The sequence below is a fragment of the Ursus americanus genome, chromosome 23 (assembly GCF_024610735.1).
Source record: "Ursus americanus isolate L20-20 chromosome 23, mUrsAme1.1.p, whole genome shotgun sequence".
Taxonomy (NCBI): domain Eukaryota; kingdom Metazoa; phylum Chordata; class Mammalia; order Carnivora; family Ursidae; genus Ursus; species Ursus americanus.
The window spans coordinates 23,637,086-23,663,060 of NC_142149.1; the positions used below are offsets into that span (position 1 = coordinate 23,637,086).

The window sequence follows — 25,975 nt, forward strand, 5'->3', positions numbered from 1 at the left end:
GCCTGCCCTCCGTGGTGACGGTGCGGGAAGCAAGGATAAATTAGAGGTTTTCAGACAGGAAAGAGCCCTGAGCAAGTCGACTCATCTATTCAGAACCTCCCCCAAAGAAGCTCGATGCCCCAATCCTATCCCGTGGACACGACTGAGGAGGGTCTCTCTCGTTAAGGGTGGGGGTATAATCTCCCTGCCACACTTGAAAATAAAACATTGCACCGCACTGGGCTCTCCGCCGCACCTCGGCGACCCGGCACGCTTCAGAGCCTCCTCCCGCAAAGCGTGGGCCGGCGCAGGCCCGGGGCCCTGGCTCCGCCGGCTAGTTCCCACCCCCTCTCGCCCTGGAGGACCGTGGGTGGACGCTCTTGCAGAACGCCTCTCGCTGGTCGGGCGGGGGTGGGCGGAGCCAGCGCCGCCCGGGCTGTGGAAGCGGAGGGTGGGGACACTCTGGCCCGGCTCTCGGTGGTGCGGGAGCGGGAGGGAGCAGCGGCCGCTCTGGTCGGCGGACGTGCTGCCGAGCAGTCCCGGAAGCGAAGCAGCGATGGCGGAGAGTCCAACTGAGGAGGCGGCGACGGCGACGGCGGGCGCCGGGGCGACGGGCCCCGGGGCGAGCGGCGTCGCCGGTGTTGTTGGCGTTAGCGGCAGCGGGTTCGGGCCGCCTTTCCTGCCGGATGTGTGGGCGGCGGCGGCGGCAGCGGGCGGGGCCGGGGGGCCGGGGAGCGGCCTGGCTCCGCTGCCCGGGCTCCCGCCCTCGGCCGCTGCCCACGGGGCCGCGCTGCTTAGCCACTGGGACCCCACACTCAGCTCCGACTGGGACGGCGAACGAACCGCGCCGCAGTGTCTACTTCGGATCAAGCGGTGAGCTGGGGTTTTTCCTCCCCCAGCCCCGAGCTGCGGGGCTCGACCTTCCCCGCCCCCCCTTTCCCATTACACCCCCCCCCGCCCGCTGTTTCCGAGCTTCCCTCGCGGCGGCCCAGCTCCAAGGCCCACGTCTTGCCAGCCCGAAGCGTCGCGATCCAAGTCCCCTCTCCCCCCGCCCTCCCGCAGCTCCACACGCATCAAACCCCTCCTCGCGTGCCCAGGTCCGACCCCGCCCCTCGGCTACCTCCCTTGAGCCCTCCGTCTCGGTACCGGACACCCTCCCCCATACCTCCCGCCCGAAACCCGACCCTTTCGCGCTTCAGCAACACCCCTCCCGCCTTCCGCGCCGCCTCTCTCCCCCCTTCCCCACCCCAGCCTTGCTAGATGCTGCCCGGAGGCCCCACCCATTCCCCCCCCCCCGTCGTCTCCTCCCGAGCCCCGTTTGTAACACACATAGAGCTTGCTTTCCGTGGCATCAGAGTCGAGGCCAAGCTTTCTTTTTATTCCCCATCTCCTCAGACCCTCTCCGCAAGTCTAGATCGCTTCCTTCACATACCCGCAATCTCCCCTTGAACCACTTCTCCAGAACCCTAAAGCTATCCACTCTCACACCTGTTCCAGGAATGCAGGCTTTCTCCCCCCAGTCTCACTCTGGCTTGTATTATCCCACTCGAGACTTTCTTGTATTTTTTCCTCTCAGTCATCTGGTTTACTTTTCTGAAGCAGATATACCTAATTGAAATACAGGAACAAAGGCCCAAGTCCTTTCTGTGCTTATTTCTTGGGTGACTGATCTTAGATACTATCATTTAATAGATAATGTTTCTGCAAAAATGCTTAGCATAGTACCTATCGCATAGGAAAAGAGTAATGCTGTTTAGCCGCTATTAATCCTGAAACCTGTTTCCTGATGACCAGTCTCTGCCTCTCCCTCTGTCCCCCCACTGCAGCCATCTTCATCTAGGTAATCTCATACACCCCCCCCCCCAAGGCTCCAAGTCCCTTCGGATGTCTCTACCTACCTGTCAAGGTTGTAATAACAATTAAACAGCACACTGTGTGTAAAGTACCTGGCCCAGTGCCTGAGATAGACACCAGCTTCATTAGGGTCTCCACCTCTAACTTCAGAACCTCAGCACTCCCCTCTGCCCCTGTCCTCCATCCACTTCAGTCCGCCAATACTGACTTTTGTCTTTGAGTTCTGCCAGTACTTCTTTCCTCTGCTCTCTCACTTGTTTGAACTTTATGTCCCGATGTACCCTACCAAGTCTTCCCACCTAGAATGTCCTCTAGACCCTCACTCACAGCTGATGCCTTCTAGATTATTCGATACAACCTACAGGTCCTCTCAGCTGTAGTAGCCACTGCATGTCATCTTTCAGATGTGAGACTCTCAGCAATTTCAGAGGGTACCCTCCAGTCTGAAGAGATGTACCCTGTTGGGCCCCCGGGCAGGAAGACCATTATTGCTCCTTGCTAGCTTCACTTGCTTCGTAGAATCCTCTTGCCAACAACGGTCCTCTGCATGGTTTATGGGACTCACTTTTTTAGTGGAGTTGATTATGTCTTCCCAGTTACTGAGCAGTCTTCATTTAGCATTCAGTCATAGTACCTGGGAATCTCGGAGGTGGGGAGTGAATGAATTGCCCTGTGGGAGGAAGAGAGAGTAAATGGGATGTGGCTTTTCCAGGGTGACATCTGATGCCATTGGGATCTCTGATTTTTCCCACTCCCCCTGAGGAAACAATGCCCTTTTGATAATAATTTGCTCTCTGCTTGCCTGACAAGTACTCAGCTGAGATTTCTCAGCCAACAAGACAGTGCAGACATTTGTGGTACCAAGCACCACTTTCTCAGACCCTGGCCTCGTTGAGGTGATAACAACTGTCCTGCTCAAGGGATTCCCCTTTTTTCTCCTCTCCCTCACTCCCTTCCCCACCTCCTCTTGGTGTTATACAGGGATATCATGTCCATTTATAAGGAGCCTCCTCCAGGAATGTTCGTTGTACCTGATACTGTTGACATGACTAAGGTATGTACTTGGAGGGGGTTGGGGGTTATTGGGAAATGGGGCCCAGAAAGTTGGAAGAGCCTAAAAGATTATCCAGCTCACATCTCTGATTACATAAATGAATAAATCAGGATCCCGAGAGAATAAGTGGCTTGCCCAGGGTCCCACAGTGAGGTGCAGCAGAGCCTTGCACAAGTGTGCCAGTAGGCCTGGTTGGCTTGGAAAATGCCCATTTATGCCTCTTGTCCCAGCTTAACTATTATTAGGGCACTCTTTCACTCTCAAAAATGCTCCAGTTGGGCTAAAAAATTATAGTCATCCTATTCATTTTACTACCCAATCAATTCTTCCCCCATCCTGTCACTCTTGATTCTTAAGTATGGTGCTGTAAATCAAATGCAGAGAAAGTTGAGGATGGGGCAAACCTGAATGAACAGAGTTTATACTTAAAGGGCCTTGTTCAGGCTCCTATCCTTACTGGTTGCTTTTGAATATCCTCTCCACCCCAAAGACCATTCCTGTCTTGTCCTCCACACACAAACAGAGAAGCTGAAATTCCCCTGGCTTAGATACCTAGGCCTCTCTGTCATTGAGCACTCTACCCTCAGAAGTGAATTTTCACTTAAACTGATGTTGGGAAGAAATCTCATTTCCTAAATCTAATGTTGTTTAAATGAAAACTCTCCATAGTTTCAAATTTCTTACAGTAAAAGTTCAGACAGTGTATTGTTGGTATATCTATTTTGTTTCAAGTAGGTTTCCCTGTAAATTGATTTTTTCTTTTTATGTGGTTGGAAATGTTTTTCCTGGGACATCTTGTCCTCAGTCAAGTATCAGTGTTAATATGCTAGTCCCTGGGGTCCCAGAATTGATGTCCCGTGGATGCCATTTGCGCTTGCTCTTCCAAATGACTGAGGGCTAAAAGATAATCCAGGGTGCCACCAGGGCAAAGAGGCATTGGATTGCAGGTCTTTTTTCGTCTTGCTGTTTAAATTCTGAGCAGACCTAAGTGCCTAGCAGCCTTTGTAGGAGAAGAAATATAATGGAGTCAGTTCAGGTTTTCCTCTTTTCAGGAAGGGAAAGCTTGTTCAGTAATCGTGGCTGGAGGAAAAGAGTTCAGCGTTCTGTTTTCAATGCTGCCGATTTTTTTTTTTTCTTTTTAAGTTGACCAACAGTGTTGGGGAAATTTCTAAGGATGGTTTCAAGGCTCCAAATGGGCCCTGAGTTTTCCCCTTTTTTCTTTCTGTCTCTGACACAGCTGGATGCGGCCTGAGCCACATCCTCCGCGGTAGGTCTGTCCTCTGCGGAGGCAGCAGACAGCCCAGGCCTCCATCACAACCCGCAGCTCTGCACTCTTCCTGGTGCCGCGGCCTCCAGTCCCTTTGCTCTTTTCCGTTCATCTTCCGTCCCCTTTGTGCCACTTAAGCAGAGGGTGGCTCGCATCACACGCATGTTTAACCTACGCACATCCCAGCTGACGTGCTCAGGAAAAATACATACTCGTTTCTTAAAATGAAGCATGCTAGGATAATATTTTATAGGTGCATATATTAATTTGCACAGTGGTGTTCCATCTAGATTTGTTACATATAACACTGGTGAGAGAAGTCTAAACAAAAATCATGCTGTCGTGGAGTTTTAAGGGACACTCAAGGGTGATTTTTGACCGGAATCAATTTTCACCTTGAGCTCTCACTTTAGAATGTAACCCCCAAGTAAGATGCCGCTCCACCGTAATGGGATTTCTTAAAATTCCAAACGCATGTAGCAGTATGAGTGAGTACGGGCCGCTCAGCCTGCATGGTGAGGGTGTGGAATATGGATGCCCGCTGACGGTCCTGCTGCTGGTGTGGGTAGCACGTGGAAGCCAGGAGGGGTTGGGATGGGACATCACCTCACGATTTTGAGATGGGGTTTTATTTTGCAGATTCATGCATTGATCACAGGCCCATTTGACACTCCTTATGAAGGGGGTTTCTTCCTGTTCGTGTTTCGGTGTCCGCCCGACTATCCCATCCACCCACCTCGGGTCAAACTGATGACAACGGGCAATAACACAGTGAGGTTTAACCCCAACTTCTACCGCAATGGGAAAGTCTGCTTGAGTATTCTAGGGTAAGAGGAGACTCTTCTAAGTGGCCAAGTTGGTTGTTAGCAAATAATTGCTGTAGGCCAGCCTTTATCAACCAGGGTTCCTCATCTGAACCACAGAACACGATTGGAGTGACTGTTTCCTCAATTCTCCCCAAGATGGTACACGACTCGTACCATTCTAGGTGCAAAAGAGAGAAGTTCATTTATGACCTACACTGGCTGCCTTAGTGAAGTGATTCTCCCAGAGCAGCAGCACCCAGGAGCTTGTAGCCCCGCAGATTCCGGGGTTCCACCCTAGACTTCCTGTATCAGAAACTCTAGGGCTGGGGCCCAGCAATCTGTGTTTCACAAGCCCTCGGGGTGACTTCTGGCGCACACTGCAGCTGGGGAACCACTCCCTTAAGGCATCAGGACTTAATTCTCTCCCGAACAGGTTGAGAAAGGCTGCAGATCGGTGCCATTTAAGACTGTGGGTGTCTCGTTTCTGAGTCTCTCAATGAGTGGCTTTGGAGGCGGTGGTGATGATGAAGATGATTATGATATTTTAACAACTGAATGAAAAATGTCTAAGGTTGGAAATCACATCAGATAAGAAACATGAGTTTCAAGTACATTTTGTTTCTGGGTGCTACTGAGATGTTGTTTCATGTGGTTCTCATTCGTTCCCTTTCACGTGCCTTTGGGGGTTAAAAATTCAGAATGGAAACGTCTTCTCACGTCTTCTGGATTGGTCTTGTTCGTGTGGTCTGAATTTCCCCGGGGCGGAGAACCAAGTGCAGGTTGAAGTTGGGAAAGTCATCCAAACTGGTGGCGCTGTTTTCTTTCTTGTCCGGCACGTTTCCGAGTATGCGGGGGGAAGACGCAGCTGACCCAACCTGGAGACGTGATTTGATTTATTTATTTATTTTTTTACTCTCTCCGATCCAGGGTTATGTTCTGTGATGATGGCAGGGAGGAAGTCCTTCAAAGGAGTTTGTCCTTACAGAGGTCCTTGATGTCGTTAGGGTATCTGTCTCTGCTGGCAGGGCAGCGGTATATCTAGCCCACAGCGGCGAGGAAACTCTGCTGTTGTTTCCGCATGACAGTTGTGCGCCACAGTGTTTTTGCTCTAGGTTCTCCATGAGGCCAGTATAAAACTGTTTTAAATAAACATCAGCTCAAAGTTGAACCAGGGGAAGTAAGAAGGTGGGGTCAAAGGGGCAGAATCATGTTGGGTGGAAAAGGAGAAGCTACCCTGAAATTGAATTTTGACTGCAAGGAATCACAGGGTAGAAAATTCCCATGTGTTCTCCGTTGACTGTTCCCTCTGTCAGCCTCAGCCCTTTCCTCCCTACCTAGAAAAAAAGATTGGGGCTTCCTTACTGACAAAAAAAAAGTAATGAAAATGTACCTCATTGGCTCGCCTCCCGGAATATGGGAAGTCTTAGCGCAGGGTCTGGTGTTCCTGGAGGAGCAGAGCTGAGGGGAGCAGGCCGAGAGGCTAGAAGAGCAGGCCTTGAGGAGAATGAGCTTGCCTGACTGGGCTTTCCTCGAGTTTAGCAGGGAAAGGGAATTGGCCTGTGAGCTTGAGCAAGCCCGTGCTGGCTTGGGTTGTGTTCAGCTTCCAGATCAGGTGCCATCTCTTCAATGAATTGAACTAAAAAGAAATGTCATTAATGTCCAGGCTGCGCTCCTCCTCGCAGGACTTGGTCAGGTAGATGGAAGAGAGGAGCAATTTGGGGGCTTCTCTTTTATTCAGCATGGTTTCCATATATTATCTCAGACCTTCCATGGGTCTGACCCTTACTCCCTTCCTGTCCTTTGGCAGAGTTGTGTAGTCTTCAGAGAATCGGACACTCTTTGGGGGCTGGATACAGAGCAGGATCCCTGGTCATCAGCCCCACCACATGGCCTCTAACCAGATGGCTTCAGGCCCCCCTGCGCCCCTTTGCTCAGCTTCTCCTCACTAACTCCTTCACCCCCCACCCCCACCCCGTAAATAAGTAAGCTCCGGGATCCACAGAGGTTAACACTTAGACTGCCTTTGGTGCTGTTTTCTTACCTTTTTCTTCCATTGTGATGAATGGAACCTTCCCTGGCTACTGTTGCTTTCCTAGGCCAATGAAAATCCCTTCAAAGTCGTCTTGCTTGCGTTACCCTCTTTTCTTTTGTCCTACTTGATAAGAGGATTAGGCAGTTGACTGATTTCTGGTGAATGAGGGTGAGACAGGCTGGGAAATTCCAGAGCATTAATAGTGAAAGAGAAACGTTGACTCACTGAGCGGGTGCTGCCAGGCCCCAGGGTGCTGGTGCACTCGTCTCTCTGTGGTGGCTTCACCGAGGCACTTGGCCTCACCCTCTTCCCGCCCTCTGCTGTGTTTTGCAGGACGTGGACTGGCCCCGCCTGGAGCCCAGCCCAGAGCATCTCCTCTGTGCTCATCTCCATCCAGTCCCTCATGACTGAGAACCCCTATCACAATGAGCCTGGCTTTGAGCAGGTAAGGCCAGGGGGACCAGCTGGGGAGTGGAATACTGAGTTTGAAGAGCTCTGAGGGGTGTGCTTAAGGGTCCTGTTTGTGTGTTTAATGTCACCATAGGAGAGAAAAGGAGCTGGTATGTGTGCTCCTTGAAAATGATTTTTTTTTAATGTAAGTGACAATAACACTGTCAGGTTATTTTCATTTGACTTGGGTTAATCTACAAGGTGGGAATCAGTGGAGTCATCTGGAAATTCATTTTAAGCCTGCTTTTGGGAAAAGGCTGTTGCCACAACCGGTGGGTTCTTCTCTGTGTGTCCATTCTCCCAGTTTCCCCTTAAGGTACTAACTGTAGAGACGGGCTGCTCCGCCAGGTGCTCTTCTGGAGTTAGTTACAAAGTACTATTGGCTGAAGAGCCAGAGGACCTAGCCATTAGCTAGTAGGACAAGAATATTTTAGTCAGGCTGCCAAAGAGAAGCGGGGAGTTGCGTTTTCCAGGGGTAGACTATATGCCAGCCGCTGCCAAATTTTCATATATATAATATCACATTTAACCTTTACGCTAACTCAAGGTCAGGGCACCTGGCTGGCTCAGTTGGAAGAGCGGGCAGCTCTTGGTCTTGGGGTCATGAGTTCGAGCTCCACGTTGGGCGCAGAGATTACTAACTTGGGGTAAATGTTATCCCCATTTTCAGATGAGGTAATGGTGACACGGAGAGGTTAATTAACTTTCACAGAGATACATAGATAATTGGAGAACCCAATATTTTCCCTGGAGCTGAGAGTTTTTCCATTGCTCCAGAATGGCTGCCAGGATTACTCAGAAGTACAGGGAAAGAGTCCAGTGATAATCCCCAAAGGTAATAATTCTGTCTAGGTGATTAAAACAGTTTAACTAATTTTTAAACTATTTGAGATAATGCTAACATTGATGGTTCTTTTATAGACCGGAACAATGGGAAATACCCTTTAAGAGTGAACAAAAGTTACTCCCAAAACCACCTTTCCAAACAAATAGTGTATTTGATTTTGAGATTAGGTAGAAATGGAAAAGGACGTCATTGGCTAACCAAGGAGCTGATTTTAAGGTCTTTTCTTTGGAAATTCAAGAGATGTGACTTTTATTCTTAATACTCCCCAAACATTATTGGTTCACAGCCCCTGGTATCTAGGTGGCTTTTTTACAGCTCCCCAGGCAGAAGGAAGTGCCCCGCTGTTTGGTTTCTTAAGCAGTTAGATCCAGACAACTCACTTCTTCCTTCAATAACTAAAATGGCTTCATGACAGGAAGGGTACACTGGTTGGGCACCACACAGCTTTGAAGATCTTGGAATCCGATCGGATCCACCACCCTCAGTTCTCTTCCCCACTGTTTTCCTCTGCTACTTGGTATTTATGAAAGTAGTGATTGACAATCCAGCTTCACAAAGATAACATGTCATCGAAAGGAATATAATGCAGTTTAACGTCAGAATGGACCCACTGAGCCCAAGCTAGTAGTACACGTGGTGTTTGACAGGTGGTCAGTGCTGTGGTTTTCTTCAAAAACTTTAACGTACCCCACAGCACCCCTGTGATCTCGCTGTGGTGCCTTTTGGAAACCACGGTAGTAGACGGAAGGTGTGTACGTCTTTTCTGTTCATGATGTGTTTTAATCAGAGGCCAGGGTTCTGGTGCCCAGCTTGGTGATCGGAGGAGCCTTGAAGCGTAAAGGAGGAGTTAAAGGATGGAAGACTGTTCTCCCTTCCGTTTATGCCCACACTTTCGTATTGGCTTTCTCAATCAGTGTCGGAGTTTTCTTTTGGAAACTTCAAGTTCTACTGCGGACACATTCGTGGTACTTGATTTCAGTGATGGTGGAACCCTGCAGACACAGAAAGGAGTTAGCTGGGAAGCATCCAGATAGTTACGGGGTTTTTTTACTGAGACTCTGTAATGTCAGATTTACCTTTTATCCCACCACCATTCTTAACATTTGGTTCTTTCCCAACCAATCTTTACCTCAGAGGCCCCTCATTTCAGCCTTAGGAGAATTTGATGGGTCTGGTTTGCTGCTTCCAGGTTGAGTGACCTGTAACAGAGGAGGGGTATTGGCACGCGTGGGGGGAGGTGAATGATCTCAAAAATAAACACTCAGTTGCACTGCATGTATCTGCCGTAGTCGGAGAGGGATCTTCTAGGTTTGTTTACTTGGTTCACATACCCCATATTAATCCTGAAGTCTCTTCCTGTTGACTTTTCTCTTTCCCTAAATTTTGTATTTGGACACTCTGGTGTCGGTTGCATTACAGGAGAGACATCCAGGAGACAGCAAAAATTACAATGAATGTATCCGGCATGAGACCATCAGAGTGGCGGTCTGTGACATGATGGAAGGAAAGTGTCCCTGCCCTGAGCCCTTACGGTATGTGTGCGCCAAGAGCTCCCACTTGGCACTTGTTGCTCCTGTTGCAGACTTGGCTGGTTCATACCTTTAAGAACCTTTGAGGCGGAATCCACTGTTGGGCACCAGGGGAGATACAGAAAAATGAAAGTTATGGTTCGTGCTTTCAAAGAGTGGTGGGTGGGGGTCACTCAGGAGGAAGCTGAGAGAGCTGCTGTGCTCTAGGAGAGTGCCAAGCCTGATGGGAAAGATAGAGTCCATACCCTTAGGGAGCCCCCAGTTTGATGAGGGCCTGGACCTGTTGAAGATCCTTATTTGATCTACAGCCAAATGAGGTGTAGAGCCCTTCATAAGGAACCCGTCTCTCCATGTTCGAGTTTATTTGTAAGTGTTCAAACTAGATGAACAAAGTCAGAGTTATTGAAACAAGCTTCCGGAAGAATTTTGAGTTAGGTTTGGGATTAGGGATGGCCTGTGGAAAACAAATGAGATTGAGTCATGAGTTGAAGTTAGATTCGAATGATCAGTATTAATAGTCACCCTCCTTTAATAATCCCTAAGGTATAAGAGAAATCAGCCTTGGGCCGTCAGCTGTTCCTTTTCCCTTTTTCCATTGAAAGATCTTTGTGAGGGGGGGCGGGACACCTGGGTGACCCAGTCAGTTGAGCGTCTGACTCTTGGGTTCAGCTCAGGTCATGATCAAGCCCCCCGTCGGGCTCCACACTCAGCATAGAGTCTGCTTGAGATTCTCTCTCCCTCTGCCCCTCGTGCTCGTGCACGCTCTCTCTCTCTTTCTCTCTCTCCTCTCTCTCCTCTCTCTCTGAAATCTAAAACAAAAAACGGGGTCTTTGTGAGATACTGAATCTGGGCTTGGGAATCCTAATTTGGCAGTAAGGTTAGATGGTGAAGGGATGGTTCCTTCCCCACCACGTTCCTAACTTAAGTTTCTCTGCTTGTTTTCCAGAGGGGTGATGGAGAAGTCCTTCCTGGAGTATTATGACTTCTATGAGGTGGCTTGCAAAGATCGCCTACACCTTCAAGGCCAGACTATGCAGGTAATGCAGCCCCTGCCCTGACTCCAGAGGCTTCGCAGCAGACCACGTAAACCCGCCACCAAGGATAGCAGCTGCATCTCTCAGAGAATTCAGAGCCAAGAGGAACTTGGTTCATTGAGGTCGCTGCGGCCCAGAGAGGAGAGCGACTTGCTAACTCATGTGGAGCTGTTTCTCAGTCTTGCCATAGACTAGATGCTCATGAGTAGAGGCTGAACCGTCCTGCTTTCTAGCCTGGAATGCCTTCCCTTGTTAGTAGTCTTTTCAAACCAAGAACATTCAGCTCTCTCAGAATCTTAGTGATGATAAGGGTGAGTGCTCTATGGAGTTCCGTCCCTAGCTCAGAGGGGTGCTGAGAGAACGAGGCTAGGGAAACGTTGGGTATGTGGTGTTGTATGTTGAAAGATTCCTGTTACAAAGACAGTGTGCAGTTGTTTAATTACTCTCTGCCTCCACTGGAGAAACGTGCTTCCACTTTTAATAGGAATGCAGGATTTAGGCTTGTTTTAAAGAGGAGATTCTTGGGGCACCTGGCTGGCTCAGTCAGTAGAGCATGTGACTCTTGATTTCGGGGTCGTGAGTTCAGGCCCCACATTGGGCATGGAGCCTACTTTAAAAAAAAGAGAGAGAGAGAGTCTTACTAAACCAAATTGTAAATGGGCTCAAATATAAAAGACCTGGTTGGTAAGAGGGTGAGACTCCTCTTGTCCTGAGGACCAGTTCTTGTGTCTTTTGGGTCATTTACTGGTGGTCTTGCTTAGAATCGTGCTGACTTGGATGAATGACTGAGGCCACTTAAAGTTCTCTCCAGCTCTTCCTGAGCTGCTTCCCCACCCGGGCCCCACCAGCAGCAGTAGGAGTAAATGTCTTCTCTCTTCAGCTGCTGCTTAGAAATGGTAGTTCCCCTGTCCTTCCTTCAAGGACTTCCCACCCATCTGCCACACGAAGACTCAAAGGGCGGGGCGCCTGGCAGGCTCCGTCAGAGGAGCCTGTGACTGTTGATCCCAGGGTTGGAAGTATGAGCCCCACATTGGGTGTAGAGATTACTTTTTAAAAAATAAAAAACAAAACAAAAACAAAAAACCTCAGAGGGCAAGGCCAGCTCAGCGTTAACTTGTTCAGAGTCCATCGTAGGTGATGCCTGCCATGGTACGTTCCCCATGAGGAAGTCTCATTGCTGGTATTCAAAAGCATTTCCAGTATTCACTCTGTGGAGGAAAAATAACTCGTGATGAGAGAAGGAAAGGGAAGAGCAGCGTCTAGGGAGGAGGGAAGTGGGTGGAAATGGAGCCAAGGATGAAAAAAGGAAGATGTGAAAAATGGATAGCTCCGGACGAAGTGTGGAGTCCAGCCTTTGGGGACTGGAGCCCTCGGCAGTGAGAAGTGTGGGCTGTAGCCACAGTGACGGTGTGTTCACCGGTCCCTGATCATGAGGGTGACGTGTGCGCAGCAGTGTGGAAGGAGTTGATGTGGGAGAAGCAGAACGTGAGAGGGAAAAATCGTGTACCTTACTGTGACTCAAGAAAAGAGGTCTCCACTTGGCTAAACCCTGGCCGTGCGCTGCTTTGCTGCCAGATTCTCTGTGGAGCATTTTACGGAGCATTTTACGTCCCTTGTGTTTACACCCTCCACTCCAGCCTTCCTTGTTTTTGAGACTTTAAGGACAGTTAACCCCTTTCTACAAAACGTTGGGAGATCTTTGATCTAGAACAACAAGGATCAAGGCTGGTGGCTCTGGAGTGATACCACAAAACGGACACCCACAAAACGGACAGGAAGGGGGTGACAGGTCTCTCTGGAAGAGTGTACGGGTATGTATCTGGAAGTCAGAATTCCCGAGTTCCAGACTCGCCTGTGATGTTGGAAAAGCAAATTTTCCTTTTTGAATATAGGGAAAGAAGGATGCTATTTCCCTTATGTGGTTTTTATGAAGTTAATTGAAAACACAGGCACACATAATGATCACAGCTCTGGTCTTGAATTTCTGCTTCTTGCCTGTCTCACCTTTACTGTGACCCTCTTCTGCGTAGTGGCTTGCTTCCAGGGAACGAAGACACATTTTAGTGTTGGCCCAGGCCCGACCTGTCTGGGTGGTTAACGTGCCATAATTTCCCTAAACAGAGGGTATGCTGTCTGCTGTTGGGAACTGTCAGTGCTCTACCCTCCTCTACTCCCGACTCAGAAGTTGAGCGTGTGTCCAACATGGGCCCGAAGCTGCTCTCTCTAGGGTGAGCGACCCAGACTCGAATCTTCCATCCCGCTTGTCTCCTTTCCCCCACAGGACCCTTTTGGAGAGAAGCGTGGCCACTTTGACTACCAGTCCCTCTTGATGCGCCTGGGACTGATTCGTCAGAAAGTGCTGGAGAGGCTCCATAACGAGAACGCCGAAATGGACTCTGATAGCAGTTCGTCTGGGACAGAGACAGACCTGCATGGGAGCCTGAGGGTTTAGACCCTGCTCCCTTCTCCCCTCCCCCCACTCAAGAGTCCCAGCAAAGTCCCTTCCCCCCCACCCCAGGGATGGAGAGGCACTGTGTATCTCCCTCCAAACGTGACGTCATCCTGCAAGATGGCAAGAACCAAGCAAGCTCGGATCCCAGGGTGTGGGAGTGGGGAGGCTGTTCCCGATCTGACCTCCCTGGCTCTCGAGCATCTGGGGTTGTGTTCATCCCATAGCAGGGGCCAAGGTACCTATGCAGGAGCACCTAGGGCGAGGGCCTCTGACAAAAACCAACCAACCGACACACCTCTCCACAGGGCCAGCTCCTTGGGGGTAGGTGGGAGACAGAAACTGTAATTCCAAGAGGGAGTGTGCCCAAATGATTGATGGGGATATCTGGAAGGGAGCTTTGGGTGGGGGGCTGTCTGTGACACTTAAGCAGTCTGGGTGGTTGTCTGTCTGTCTTCAGTCTTGAAGCAGGGCTTCCCAATGCCCTTTTCCTCCCTGCCTCTCTTCTCCCATTACTTCCCATGGGCCAGCATAATTTTGTTTTTCCTAATTTATAGTCACTGTTCTAGACAGACCAAAGAGAAGGAACAGTGGTGGAGTCTAGGCTGCTGACCAGTAAGCTTTACCTAGCACCTGAGCACCTTTCTCCTCTGCCCCCCCATTCCCTCGCCCATTTCTAGATTTAAGACAGAAGGTAGATGTGACGGACTGAACCAAGGTCCTGGTAAAGCCTGCACAGGCACCATGAGCAGCTGATTTTGTTCCCGCAATCACTGATTTGAAAAGTTCCCAATACAGCCAGCTGCTGTGTGGGGGGGGATAAGAGCCACTACATAGAATAGTCTCTTACAGATGTTCATAAATGCTAGCCACAAGGAGGGTATTTCTCCGGGGGCGGGGTGCAGTGGGGAGACTGATGCTAGTCCTGTTGTGTTTTGTTTGGCTGTCCATGTGTATTTTCACCCCGGCCTCTAGTCCCCTCCACCACCCTCCCCCCACTTCAATGCCCAGGAACTTGTGGGGAGCAAGGGTCGCCAATGGCAGAGGGGCTGGGGCTGGGACTCTGGGCTCCTCCGCTTCTCTTGCCTCTCCCCCTCCCCTTCCTCCCAGCTGCTCTGTCACTGGCTCTGATGGGCATTTGCCTGGCTGTGTTGCTTCTCTATCTGTATCTAGCTGCAGTGATCCTTTAGCTGGTTGGCTCAGAAAAATGTGCTTTAGGCGCCCTGTGGTACTGGGCACTGAGGGAATCCAGCCTTCCCCTTTTTGGTGTGTTCTCCCCATACTTTCCAGATTCTTACTGTTATGGCTCCCAGTGGGGTGTTGGTGATCCATGTGACGCAGGGCCTCAGTCAGTATCCAGCCACGTGTACGGGAGAGGATAACTTGTGCCTGCCCTGCCCGCTGCTGTGGAGGCCTCTGCCCGTGGGTCGTGGGACTTCCCGGGGGGAGTTCGGAAGGGGTTGGGCACAAAGGAGAGTGTCCAACTTGGGAGGGCAGGAAGCAAAGAAACTGGACAGGAAGTGGGCTTGGGGAACGGAAGTTTATCTCGGATACCTAAGGCTGGGTCTCTTAACAAGGAGACTCAAAAAGGGACCCTGCTTCCAATTTCCCTCTTCCATTCTCAGAGCAAGTACAGGGCTTAGAAGAATGCCCTTGGTCTGTTGGTCCAGTGGTTGTCTGTCATCCATTTAAGTGTTCCCACTTTCAAGTGACAATCCTCTCCTTGGCCCTGCCATGGGCAGAGCATGTCTGGCATACCAGCCTGACTTTTATGCCCTAATCTTGAGTTGAGGAAATATATGCACAGGAGTCAAAAGAGATGTCTTTATATCTGACTGTACATAAATGAAGTTTTTTTTTTTTTTTCTTTTTGGTGCAATAAAGTTTGTTTTGGCAGAAGGAGGAAGCGACTATGGGTGTGGGAGGGTTTGTGTCAAAGGAGACTGGGATCCTCTCAACAACCACACCTCTCACCTAGGTCTGAAGCTGTCAGGGAGAAGGTGCTCGATGCGTTGTCTGAAGGCTGGAAACCCCAGTTACAGGACGTGGGTGGAAGCAGGGCTGCCGGGGATGAGTTTCCCGCCAACTAGAAGTAGAAGGGCCTTTTCACCTCTGGCAGTCAAGGAGAGGAATGCCATCTTGGCCTCAGTTACTTCTAAAGAACTCCTCCTTCACAAACTGGGAAGGGAGCATGGCTCCTCCACGGACAGGCCAGTCTAGACTGAATCTCTGGGTAAGGAAAGCGCGGTTTAAGTAATGGATAATCCAAACCCCACTGGGTTTTCGATCTCTGGTACTAAACCAGCTCTTAGGAATTCAGCACTCAGACCACCAGGACAGCCTCGTGCAACCACCTTCCTTCCCTACTTGCTAAAGAAGGGCTCTGGCTTTCTGGCGAGAGGCTTTTCCTCTTGGCTGACCATGTGTATAGGAAGACAGCCCACAATATCCAGCCAGCCTGTGTCCTGCAAAGCTGTGATACAGCAAAGTGAAAGCCCGCACATGAGTGGACTTAGGCTCTGGCTCTTTGATTTGCTTCTTAAGCTGGTGGCCCCCTGGTGAATTACTTCAGTTCCTCACCTGAGACATGAAGACCTACTTAACCAGTGAAAGGGGCTGTGAGGATCAAGTGTGTTTAGGAGGTAGCACAGGGTAGGTAGGTGTTCATCAAATGATGCCCTTCTCACCACTAAGGCTGGAGGGACCTAGGGATCAGCACAGGAGGGAGAGCTAGTTCGGAACCCGAGGACTATACTATGTCCGCTGTTGGTTGATTCCCCTAGGTTCCATTGTTTCTTTCCTCTAACCACCATTTAACTTTGACCTCTACTTCCTTCACACTCAGCCAAGCCTGTCAGAACCCGGAAGCTCTAGAGGAAGCTGGAGGAGACTGGATGAGTGGCTATTACTGGTCCGTTAGGGTCTGCTCGTTTGAGATAAACATTTTTATAAGGACAAGGTTTGAATTAACAGCTATAATTTACGTCCCAGGGCTACAAAGAGACTAGACTGTCTAGCCAGGAGACAGGCCGCCTCCGTTCTAGACCCAGCTCTACCGTGAACTTGTAGATGACCCATGCAGGTCGTTTCGTACGCGCTCACTGTTCTGTGTTACTCAGGTTATCCTTACTGGATAAATGAGGTTTTCTCCAATAAAGATGCAATGTGAAGGCACTTTAAAACAAATAAAATAATGGGTGAATATTGAGGAAAGAAAAAACTTGGAACTTTTTCTTAAAAAAAAAAGTTATTCAGGTTTTATTCACCAGCAGTTCCGCCCTCCTCTCCCTGCCTGCTGCTGGGGCCCCTTCCGCACTCCCAGAGTCAGGGGAGGGCTTCTCTGGCCTCCTCAGCTGTAATCTCCTGGGAGTAGAGGTCAGTGAAGAGAGCCGGCAGCCAGTAGTGGGCCTCCCCTGGGGCCTGCAGGTCCAGCCAGGCCAGCCCTTCCTTCAGCAGGTGTTCCTGGAGGGAAAAGGCAGAAAGAGTCAGTTATGAAAACAGCAGTTCCTGTAGGGTGGACAAACAACCCCCAAACCTATTTTGGCTTCAGTGGGGTTTTCAAACTAAATCTACACGAGTGCCTTCACATATTTACACAACCAGACTGCAATTCCAGGTTCTGTTTGGCCCTGACCTTTGCCTGAGGTGCAAAAAACTGCCACCAAATCACTTAACCTGTGCTGCTGGGAAAGACAGTAAAGACAAGTAGAGTGGGCTGCTGTAGGAGGAACAAAGGGCTACGGAAACGTCCGCCCTGTGGCCCTAAGCAAATCCCTGATCCCATTTCCCTGAAGCAAAATGGAGACCACTGTTGTAATTACATTTCAGTTACCCTGTGGGTAAACCTTTCTGGAGAAATTAATGGAAGGGCTCTATTTAGAACGGACTTGCAATTCCTACAGCTGGAAATATGCTCAAGACGGGCTGGTTATGCCCAGTAGCATTAAATAGATGTTCATGTTACCGTACTTTCCAGAAGAAATTAAGTCTCTAGTTTTAATTACCTGGATATGGAAGAAGGTATTAAAAGCCAGGGTTATGTTCTCCTGCTACTCCTTCACATCAACCTCTCATTAGTACTATGAAATTTGTATATATAAAACACTAACTATATAATATACAGTATAATAGTATATAATTATGGATATGTAATTAAGTAGGTAACAATTCCCTGCACTCTGTATGAACAGTGTTCCTTCCAATACAAACTGTATGAACTGTCTGACCAGGCTCTACGGGTCAGGAGAGAGAGGCGGTATTGGTGGCTTGCCTACAGCAAAGTCAGAAGCCTGCCTCTGAGTTGGACCTCAGTGGCACCTTCACAGGAATGCGGGCGTTGCTTCTCCGTGGTGACAGCAGCCTTCAAGGCAAGAGGCCAGCAGAACAAGGCTGAACTTTCTGCCGGTGTGCCATCTATCCACCCATCTCCACCCCTCTGGGGCCCATCTTTTCTGGGCCATTCCAAAATTCACGTACCAGCACTTGCCGCGCGCGCTCGGTCTCCCATTTAAGACTGGCCTTGATATCACTGACAGTCACATAGCCATTTTTCTGAAGGAAGGAGGAATGGGGGAGTCAGTTAACAGTGGGCTTTCCCCAAGAACCCAGCGTCTGCCCAGCAACAACGGACTGACCCAGCCCGGAGGAAGAACTGCCCTGGAAGCCTAAGAGCACAGAAAAAGAACGTTCAGAAGTCCCAGCAAATAGAGAAAAGACTTTCAGGGTGGCGGGGGGGGGGGAGGCAGGTTCAATCTCAAAAAGTCGGGTCCCTGGTAGGAAAATATTAATTTAGACTTTCTCAGAGAACTTCAGAACATGACAAGTTTCAGAATAATTAACGGACTGGAAGAAATGGTGGCAATTCCCTGCCTCACCGTACCCGTTCCCCAGTAACAAAAGCCCCTCCTTATTTAGCTTTGTTCTACATGATCAGAGTAGGAAAACTGGACACGTCTTCCCTCGATCCAGGACAAGGACTTGGGGAAGAGGGGATATCCTTAAGGCATGCTGAGGAACGGGATGGCAAGCAAGATGGAACCTTCGCTTTGAGGAATCCGTACAGAAAGCAGCATGACGGAGACCCCGAGAGCACGCAGTTCGCCGTCTGCACGTGTGTCTGCGCCACTAGCCTGTAAGCTCCCCGGGGGCAGGGACTCTCGGGGCCCCTCGCTCTCCCCGCCCACAGCCCGGCCCGGTGCTTCGCACTGTAGCTGCTCAATAAACGTCTTCTCAACAAGCGCAGGTCTGACTGGTGCGTCCGCCGGACAGTCTCCGCCAGAGACCGCGGTGCGAGCTCCTCCCCAAGTGCCTCCCAGACTGCCCCCCCACGCACGCACGCACACGCACGCACGCACACGCGTCCCCCGCCCTCCCCGCGGCAGGCGGCCGGTACCTCGGCCAGCTGCAGCACCACCGTGTGATCCATGTTGAGCTCCGCCGGCACGGACTGAATGAGGTAGGTGCCGCCCACGGGGATGATGCCGAAGCCGCTGCCGAGCGCCTTCAGTTTCTTGATGGCCCTGAGCAGGTCGTCTCTGAGGTGAGGAAGAGCTGCTTAAAGGCCGCGGGCGCACCAGAGCCGGCCCGGCGGGGACACCCTGACAGAAGACTCGACAGGCTGCGCAGCGGTCAGTGAGGTCAGTGAGAAGGCGGGGCCGGGGGGGCACCGGCGGGGGGCGGACACGGGAGACGGGACAGGGAGGGGGCTCTCCGCACAGCGAACCATTCCGACCCGGACAGGGGCCCAAAATCTGCCCCCGGGGGGCGCCTGGGTGGTTCAGTGGTCAGGCGTCTGCCTGCGGCCCAGGTCATGATCCCAGAGTCCTGGGATGGAGTCCCGCGTCGGGCTCCCTGCCCAGTGGGGAGCCTGCTTTTCCCTCTGCCCCTGGCCCTGCTTGTGTTCTCTCACTAATAAATAAGTAAATAAAATCTTTAAAAAAATCTGCCCCCGGGAGCCCATCAGAGAATGTGACTGAATGAGCTGAATGCAAGAGACAACGGGGAGCAGCGTGAACTGTGGCGAAACAGAGAACGCTGATCCATTTCACAGAGGGCAACCCCGCTGATGACGGCCCTTTGGGAAGTCAGGCCCAGTCCCGCCGGATTGTCTGGTTTCCGGTTAACAACTAACTTGAATTAGGGAAAAAGAAAACCCACAAGACAATGTGTAGACCATATACCCAGCCCACATACTGACAGCCTTTCTTTTTAACCTTTTCTCAAATTGAAGTCACACACAGAGGCTGGTGAACCAGATCAATTTGTACCCCATCTTCTGACTCCCACTCCGTTCCCCAGCCTTTCTCAGTGCGCCCTAGTCTCCTTGATCTCAAATAACCTCAAGGGTATAAACCCCAGGTATGTTAAAAAAAAAAAAAAATAGTAACAATACCTATGTACACATGAAAAAAAAATGCTTCCCAGAAAATACACCAAAATGTCAACAGTTGCAATCTCTCAGTTGAGAAATCATGGGTGGTTTTGGTTCTTTATATCCCTGTATTTTCAGTTTTCTAAAAAACATGTTTTCTGATCATAAAGAGGAACAAAAATGATCCCAAACGTAGCCTATACGTGCGAGCAGTAAAGAGAAAAGATTTCCATCTGATTTTTAAAGACCTTTCTATACTCCAAGGGGTTGGAAGGCAAGACCTACTGGCTGACGTCCTGTGCGAATTTGCCCCTTCCTTTCAACACCTGCTGATGCAGCTCCTCCAGAGTGATCAGACCTATGGGAGCGGAAGGAAAGCAGATGGACGATGACCCTCATGGCTAAGCCAAACCAAGCCAAAAATATAAAAAACAGAGGCAACATCATCTCTGAAAAACTATAAAGGCTCTCTTAACATCAAGGCCCTATCTACTTACGGTCAATGATTTATAACTGGTTTTAAGTTTTCTTTAACTTCAACACAGACCATTCGAAGTGCTTAAGATGACACCACTGGGGCCATTTTTAGGTCACGTTTTGGGGAGCCCAGAAACTTGGCATCACCTCACCCCGAAGTGCCAGGACACACAGTTACTAATGATAAAATCATAACCCAGACGTGTGGTGTATCGGGGAAAGGCCTATTTCCTCCCTCCCTATTCTTTTCTGTCATAACCAGAGGCTAAGAGCTTCCCGGGCAAAGGTCTCCAGGGAAGACAGACAATCATTCAGGTAATTCCATTTACCCCTGGCCATGGAGACCTGCCGGAGATTCAACCACATGAAGCCGCTAAGATGCTCTGAAGACCTAACAGCTTCTCAAGATCTTACAGGCCCGCAGACTGTAGGATGGAAAAGACGACTTTTCAAGGGTTTCTCCCTCCAAGAAGCCCAAAGCCCAGCACGCAAGACCAAGCCAGCCTCACCTCCATTCCGGTGCTTCAAGGCCAGGCACACTTCGATGATCTGGACACCCAGCTCATAATAGAAATCCCCCACGCCTAGCATCTCGGACCAAAATCCTTTTCCGGCTGAAAGACAGAAAAACAAAACCCAGGTTATACGTTGGTTTCTTTCCTTTCTTTTCTTTCAAAGCTAGATTAAAACATCACTCCATGGGAAGCCTTCCCTGCCTAGCCTAAATCCTTGGGCTCCATTTACTACTCAGGATCCTCAAGACAGTTGAACATCTTGGAAATTCCTCCCAAAAACCAGGCTCTGACAGTTGTAAAGGGCAGGCAATCTAAAAGGCATTTCTATTTGGCTGATTCTGGCTCAGCACATTATAAAAATGAGTTTTCCTTTCCCAAATTATCCAGTGAAATATAATGGGACCTAGGAGCTAGACAAGGCTGAGAGAAAGAATATGCAGACCTGGCATTCAAAAATCCACTGAAGACAACAGTTTATTGAGTAAAAAAAGGCAGGTTACAGAGTAATTATAGCATAATCCAAGATATTAAAAAAAAAGTTTATAAATAGGATGAAGGTGTCCAGAAAAGTATCTTAGACTGTTAATATTTCTCAGCAACCATGGGACAGCGTCAGGAGACTTACACTTTCTCTTTTTCTTTTTTCTCCTTTATTGACCGACTCCATGATGACATGCTACTTTCATCAAAACAAAATTATCTTTTTAATAAAGGGAAAAAACAGCCATTCAGAAACTCCACTGTAGGTCACTCACGGGAAGGCCCGTACCCTGGCTACTAGCCTGCACGCCAGCAATCTCCAGCTTCCCCACCACATTGAGCACTTAGCCATCCTGCTAGGCACTCCCTAGAGACAACGGCCTCTCGCTCTCCCTGCAGGCCCTTCTAGAAGGGCCTTCTGGAAGATGCCCTAGCCATAATGATGACAGCCAGATGAGCTTCTGCCCCTCCAGAGCCCTAAGAGAACGCCACAGCCCTGCAGACAGCTCCTTACAGGCCAGAGGGTCCACCCCAATGGTGGCACACATGTCCTGGAACTGCACCCGGAACTCGGGATTCTTCCGGATCTCCTGCTTGTGCTTGCTGGCAAATTCTTCCAGGTTGCTCTTGAACATGTCCAACTGCTTTGACATCTGTAAGGTGGACCAGGGGGAGGTTAGGGGCAGCCCAGCCAAGTGACAGTCCGATGCCAAAAATAAGTTCCTGGCCCAGTGGCAGGGCAAAGGCTGGAATAACCTATCCTCTCCAGGCCTACCATTATGCTGTTTCTTGTTCCCTTTGCTTTTTGGGGTTTTTTTAAAGATGTATTTGTCGGGACGCCTGAGTGGCTCAGTCGGTTAAGCGTCTGCCTTCAGCTCAGGTCATGATCCCAGGGTCCTGGGATCGAGCCCCACATCGGGCTCCTTGCTCAGGGGGGAGCCTGCTTCTCCCTCTGCCCCTCCCTCTGCTTATGCTCTTTCTCTCTCTCTAATAGATAAATAAATCTTTTTTTAAAAAGATTTTTATCTATCTGAGAGAGTGAGAACATGCACACGTGCACACACCGGGGGGGGGGGGGGGGAGCAGAGCGAGAGCTCTTCAGGCGGACTCTCCACTGAGCGTGCAGCCCAACTGTGGGCTCAATGAGATCACGATCCGAGCCAAAACCAAGAGTCGGACACCCAACCAACTGAACCACCCAGGCACCCCTATTGTTCCCTCTCTTTTTATCCCTAACTTTTCTTCGTGGTTCTGTTGTCCGCTGGATTGGGATGCCATAATGTTTCCTCAATTCTAAAACATACATTTTGGGGGCACCTGGCTGGTTCAGCTGGTGGTAGAGTGTGCCACTCTTGATCTCGGGGTTTTGAGTTTGAGCCCCATGTTGGGTATAGAGATTATGTAAAAATAAAATCTTTGGGGGCGGCTGGGTGGCTCAGTAGGTTAAGTGTCCTACTCTTGGTTTCAGCTCAGGTCATGCTCGCAGGGTCGCTGAGATTGAGCACCACAACGGGCTTTGTGCTCAGTGAGGAGTATGCATCCCCTCTCCCTCTGCACACACTCACTCTATCTTTCTCAAATAAATAAATAAGTCTTTAAAAAAACCAAAAATAAAATCTTTGGGGCGCCTGAGGGGTGCCATCAGTTAATCCCCCACTCTTGGTTTCTGCTCAGATCGTGATCTCAGGGTCCTGAGATCAAGTCCCACCTCAGGCTCTGTGCTCACCTTGGAGTCTGCTTAAGACTCTACCTCTCCCTCTGCCCCCTCCAACCCATGCTCGCTCGCTCTCTTTTTTCTCTCTAAAATAAATCTTTAAAAAAATAAAATCTTTAAAAAATAAAAATAAAAAATAAAACATACATTTTTCCCCCACACGTTCCTGTTCTAAAGTCAGAATGCATCTAACAATCAGCATGCACATCTAATGTGGGACTTTTTCGAAACTGTTATTAGATTGAATGTGCACCCCAGAATCCATTTTGCCTTAAAAATGAGGGAATGCGGCATTCAGAAAGAAATAAATCTTAAGCCACTGACAGAAAGGCTACAAAACAGAAAATGGAAGCCTGCTATGAATTAGGTGTGCAGTGACTGTTGAATCTTTCAGTCATGGACCTTCTTGGGAATCAACTCCAAATAAAGAATCCAAAGGGAGGGGTGGGTCTACCAGATTATAGTCCAAACTAAATACAAATGGTTTGGGGATTTTCTGACTTATTTGTAGTATTCCTTCTCTTTCCCTAATTAACAAAGCCTATGTTCTACCCACCAAGAGTAACCACTCCTGGCCCAACATCTCCTCGTTTGCTACGTATCATAAATTTACACATTGTAATCACCATTTCCAGTTGATTCCTGTATGTCATCTCCCCTACGAGTGGGGGCTTTCGTTTCTTTTTTTTTTTTTTTAATAAATATTTATTTTAGAGAGAGGGGAGAGAGAGAGCACAAGCGGAAAGGGCACAGGGAGAAGGAGAGAGAATCTCAAGCACACTCCCCACTGAGCGAGGAGCCCACTGCTGGGCTCAATCCCACCACCACAACACAACCTGACCCAAAACCAAGACTCAGACACTTAACCAACTGAGCCACCCAGGTGCCCCTAAGTGGGAGCTTTTGAAGAGCACAGCCTGTGTCTACTATCTTTCCTCAGTACAAGGATCCATTTCCTTGCTTAACTGTTCCCTCCTCTTCTTTACCAGTCCCAGGAACTGAGTAAACTCAGGACACGTACGTACATATAGAAAAGGAAACCGCAGCACCGCACCCCATCACTGACACATTTCTGGTGGTGTGATGGGCCACACAGGTTAAGCAGTATTTTTATGTTATTCGTAGGCACTTCAAGTGAAAGCCCCCAAACAGCTCTACCACCTACTACCCATGTAATCTTGGATAAACCACCTGAATGTCCTCAATTCTAAACTGGGAAGAATAGAGTTCCGTCCTGGTAGGATCATCAGGATGAACAAGATAGTGTATGTAAAGAAAATGGACACGTGCCTGGGATGATATAAGCCTGTAATGACTCAAAGATGTCGGCTATCAGTGTTATTGGCAAGTCCAGTGAAAGATCTGAGCAGCCCAGAAATCGAAATTTGCCAAATACCCTATTTTTAGTTCAATCCAAACAATCTAGTTTACATCAAAGGTGTCCTGTCCAGCCTTGTCAGGACTCCCTTCCTGCCTGGAGCCCTCCAACCGACTCACCTGGGCCAGCTGGTCCTCAGCCAAGACAGTGCCTCGCTCCTTATACTTGGCCTGTCAGACAAAGAGACCAGCGTGAGTTGAGAGTGGGCGCTGGGGGCTCCCACTTGTACTGCGTCCGATGAACTATGAAAAGAGGAGGGTCTCTCTTAAATGGTTTTTCTTAGGGAGAGGGAGGAGGAAGTAAAACAGACGGCTCGTCTGTAGTCGTAGTTGGGAACGCGGGAGAAAGGGCTGGTGGATCTGGGGCTGCCGACGTTCCAATCCACCGGAAGCTGAAGAAACTCAGTTCCCCGGCACCCGAGGAGCCCGTGTTAGATTCTGATGGGGGGTGAATTGAGGGTACAGAGCTCTCTGCTCCGAGACTTTCAGTCTCTCTCGGGTCGGGGATGGCTGTGGGTCGGCCTTCTTTCCCTCACCTCGGCAAGCTTCTTCTTGGCGATGGCGCCGGCTCCCACCCCGCGGCGATGCATCCCCGCCCTGGGCCCGGGGGCCGCCCCGCTGCCGGGACCCCGGGTCTCCGCGTCCCGGGATCCGCCGCCGGCTCCCAACGCGGAAGCGCGGGCCTCACGTCATCTCCGCGCGCCGGAAGCTAAGCGCCGACTTCCTGCCGCGGGGCAGAATGGCCCCGCCTTCCCCTGGTGGTCGGGTTGGGAGAAGCCCGGCAAAGCCCCGCGGCGGGGAGGACCGGCGAGCGTGGACGCGGAGCCGCGGCCTCTTTGTCGGCGGCGCGCTCCCCACCCACGTGGGCCCCTCCGACCCTCGCGTGTTAGCTCGGCTGCCGCCCGCCTCCACCCAGCCTCCGGCTCCCAGCCAGCGCTCGCGGCCGCCTACTATGGGCCAGGCGCTGAGTCGGCCCCGAAGCTTCCAAATTGAGCATGAAACACCGCCCATCTGCTATAATGGAGCCTACCTGTTGGAGTCACACGCAGAGATTCTGACCAGCGCAGACCTTACAGTTAAGAACTTGGACTCTGGAATTAGAAAGCCTGGCTGCATTGCTCACTTCCACTGCATATGGTCCAGTAACTTCAGGCAAAGTCCTGAATCTCTTGTGTTCTGGTGTCCACAGTTGGTACAGAGTAGCATCTACTCATGAAGTTGTTGTGAGAATGAAGTGAGAAAATCTGTAACAAAGCATTTTGGACAATGCCTGACATATAAGTAAACATCAGCTATGATTGTTATTCACCAGATTTGGAGTGGCATCAGCCATCTGTGTGTTTAGAAAGCTCCATAGGTGCTCTCTAGAGCGTTGAGCCTAACAAAGGAGCTAATGAAGGATTCTGAAGTAACAGGAAGTAACAAGATCAAATTCTTGTTTTAGAAAAATTAGTGACAAATGGGGCACCTGGGTGGCTCATTCTGTTAAGTGTCTGCTTTCGGCTCAGGTCATGATCTCGGGGTCCTGGGATTAAGCCCTGATTGGGGCTCCCTGCTCAGCAGGGAGCCTGCTCCTCCCTTTCCCTCTGCCACTCGCCCTACTTGTGCTCTCTCCTTCTCTCTGTCAAATAAATAAAATCTTTAAAAAAAAAAAAAAAAAAGGAAGGAAAGAGAGAGAAAGAAAAAAGGAAGGAAGAAAGAAAGGGAGAAAGAAAGGAAGAAAATGAAAAATTAGTGACAA

At 49.9% G+C, this 25,975-nt stretch overlaps 2 protein-coding genes across 2 annotated transcripts; one reads left to right on the forward strand and one right to left on the reverse strand.

Annotated features, from left to right (window-relative positions):
• The first annotated feature begins 427 nt into the window (after positions 1–427).
• UBE2Z (ubiquitin conjugating enzyme E2 Z) lies at positions 428–15,203 on the forward strand. The gene is made up of 7 exons (XM_045813730.2): positions 428–852; positions 2,815–2,887; positions 4,794–4,981; positions 7,326–7,437; positions 9,709–9,821; positions 10,765–10,855; positions 13,134–15,203. The coding sequence occupies exons 1-7, from the start codon at positions 536–538 to the stop codon at positions 13,302–13,304; spliced, it is 1,065 nt and encodes a 354-aa protein (XP_045669686.1). The 5' UTR covers positions 428–535; the 3' UTR covers positions 13,305–15,203.
• Positions 15,204–16,538: 1,335 nt separating this feature from the next.
• Positions 16,539–24,929, reverse strand: SNF8 (SNF8 subunit of ESCRT-II). The gene is made up of 8 exons (XM_045813731.2): positions 24,771–24,929; positions 24,355–24,405; positions 21,658–21,796; positions 20,658–20,762; positions 19,957–20,029; positions 18,694–18,835; positions 17,778–17,852; positions 16,539–16,763 (listed from the first exon to the last, which is right to left on the reverse strand). The coding sequence occupies exons 1-8, from the start codon at positions 24,822–24,824 to the stop codon at positions 16,626–16,628; spliced, it is 777 nt and encodes a 258-aa protein (XP_045669687.1). The 5' UTR covers positions 24,825–24,929; the 3' UTR covers positions 16,539–16,625.
• Between the last annotated feature and the right edge of the window lie 1,046 nt (positions 24,930–25,975).

Coding starts and splice junctions, on each gene's coding strand:
- UBE2Z (XM_045813730.2), top strand. CDS start 536: ATGGCGGAGAGTCCAACTGAGGAGGCGGCGACGGCGACGGCGGGCGCC. Junction 7,438..9,708: donor ATGAGCCTGGCTTTGAGCAG/GTAAGGCCAGGG, acceptor GTTGCATTACAG/GAGAGACATCCAGGAGACAG. Junction 9,822..10,764: donor CCCTGCCCTGAGCCCTTACG/GTATGTGTGCGC, acceptor CTTGTTTTCCAG/AGGGGTGATGGAGAAGTCCT.
- SNF8 (XM_045813731.2), bottom strand. CDS start 24,824: ATGCATCGCCGCGGGGTGGGAGCCGGCGCCATCGCCAAGAAGAAGCTT. Junction 24,406..24,770: donor CCAAGAAGAAGCTTGCCGAG/GTGAGGGAAAGA, acceptor TTTGTCTGACAG/GCCAAGTATAAGGAGCGAGG. Junction 21,797..24,354: donor CTGAGGACCAGCTGGCCCAG/GTGAGTCGGTTG, acceptor TCCACCTTACAG/ATGTCAAAGCAGTTGGACAT.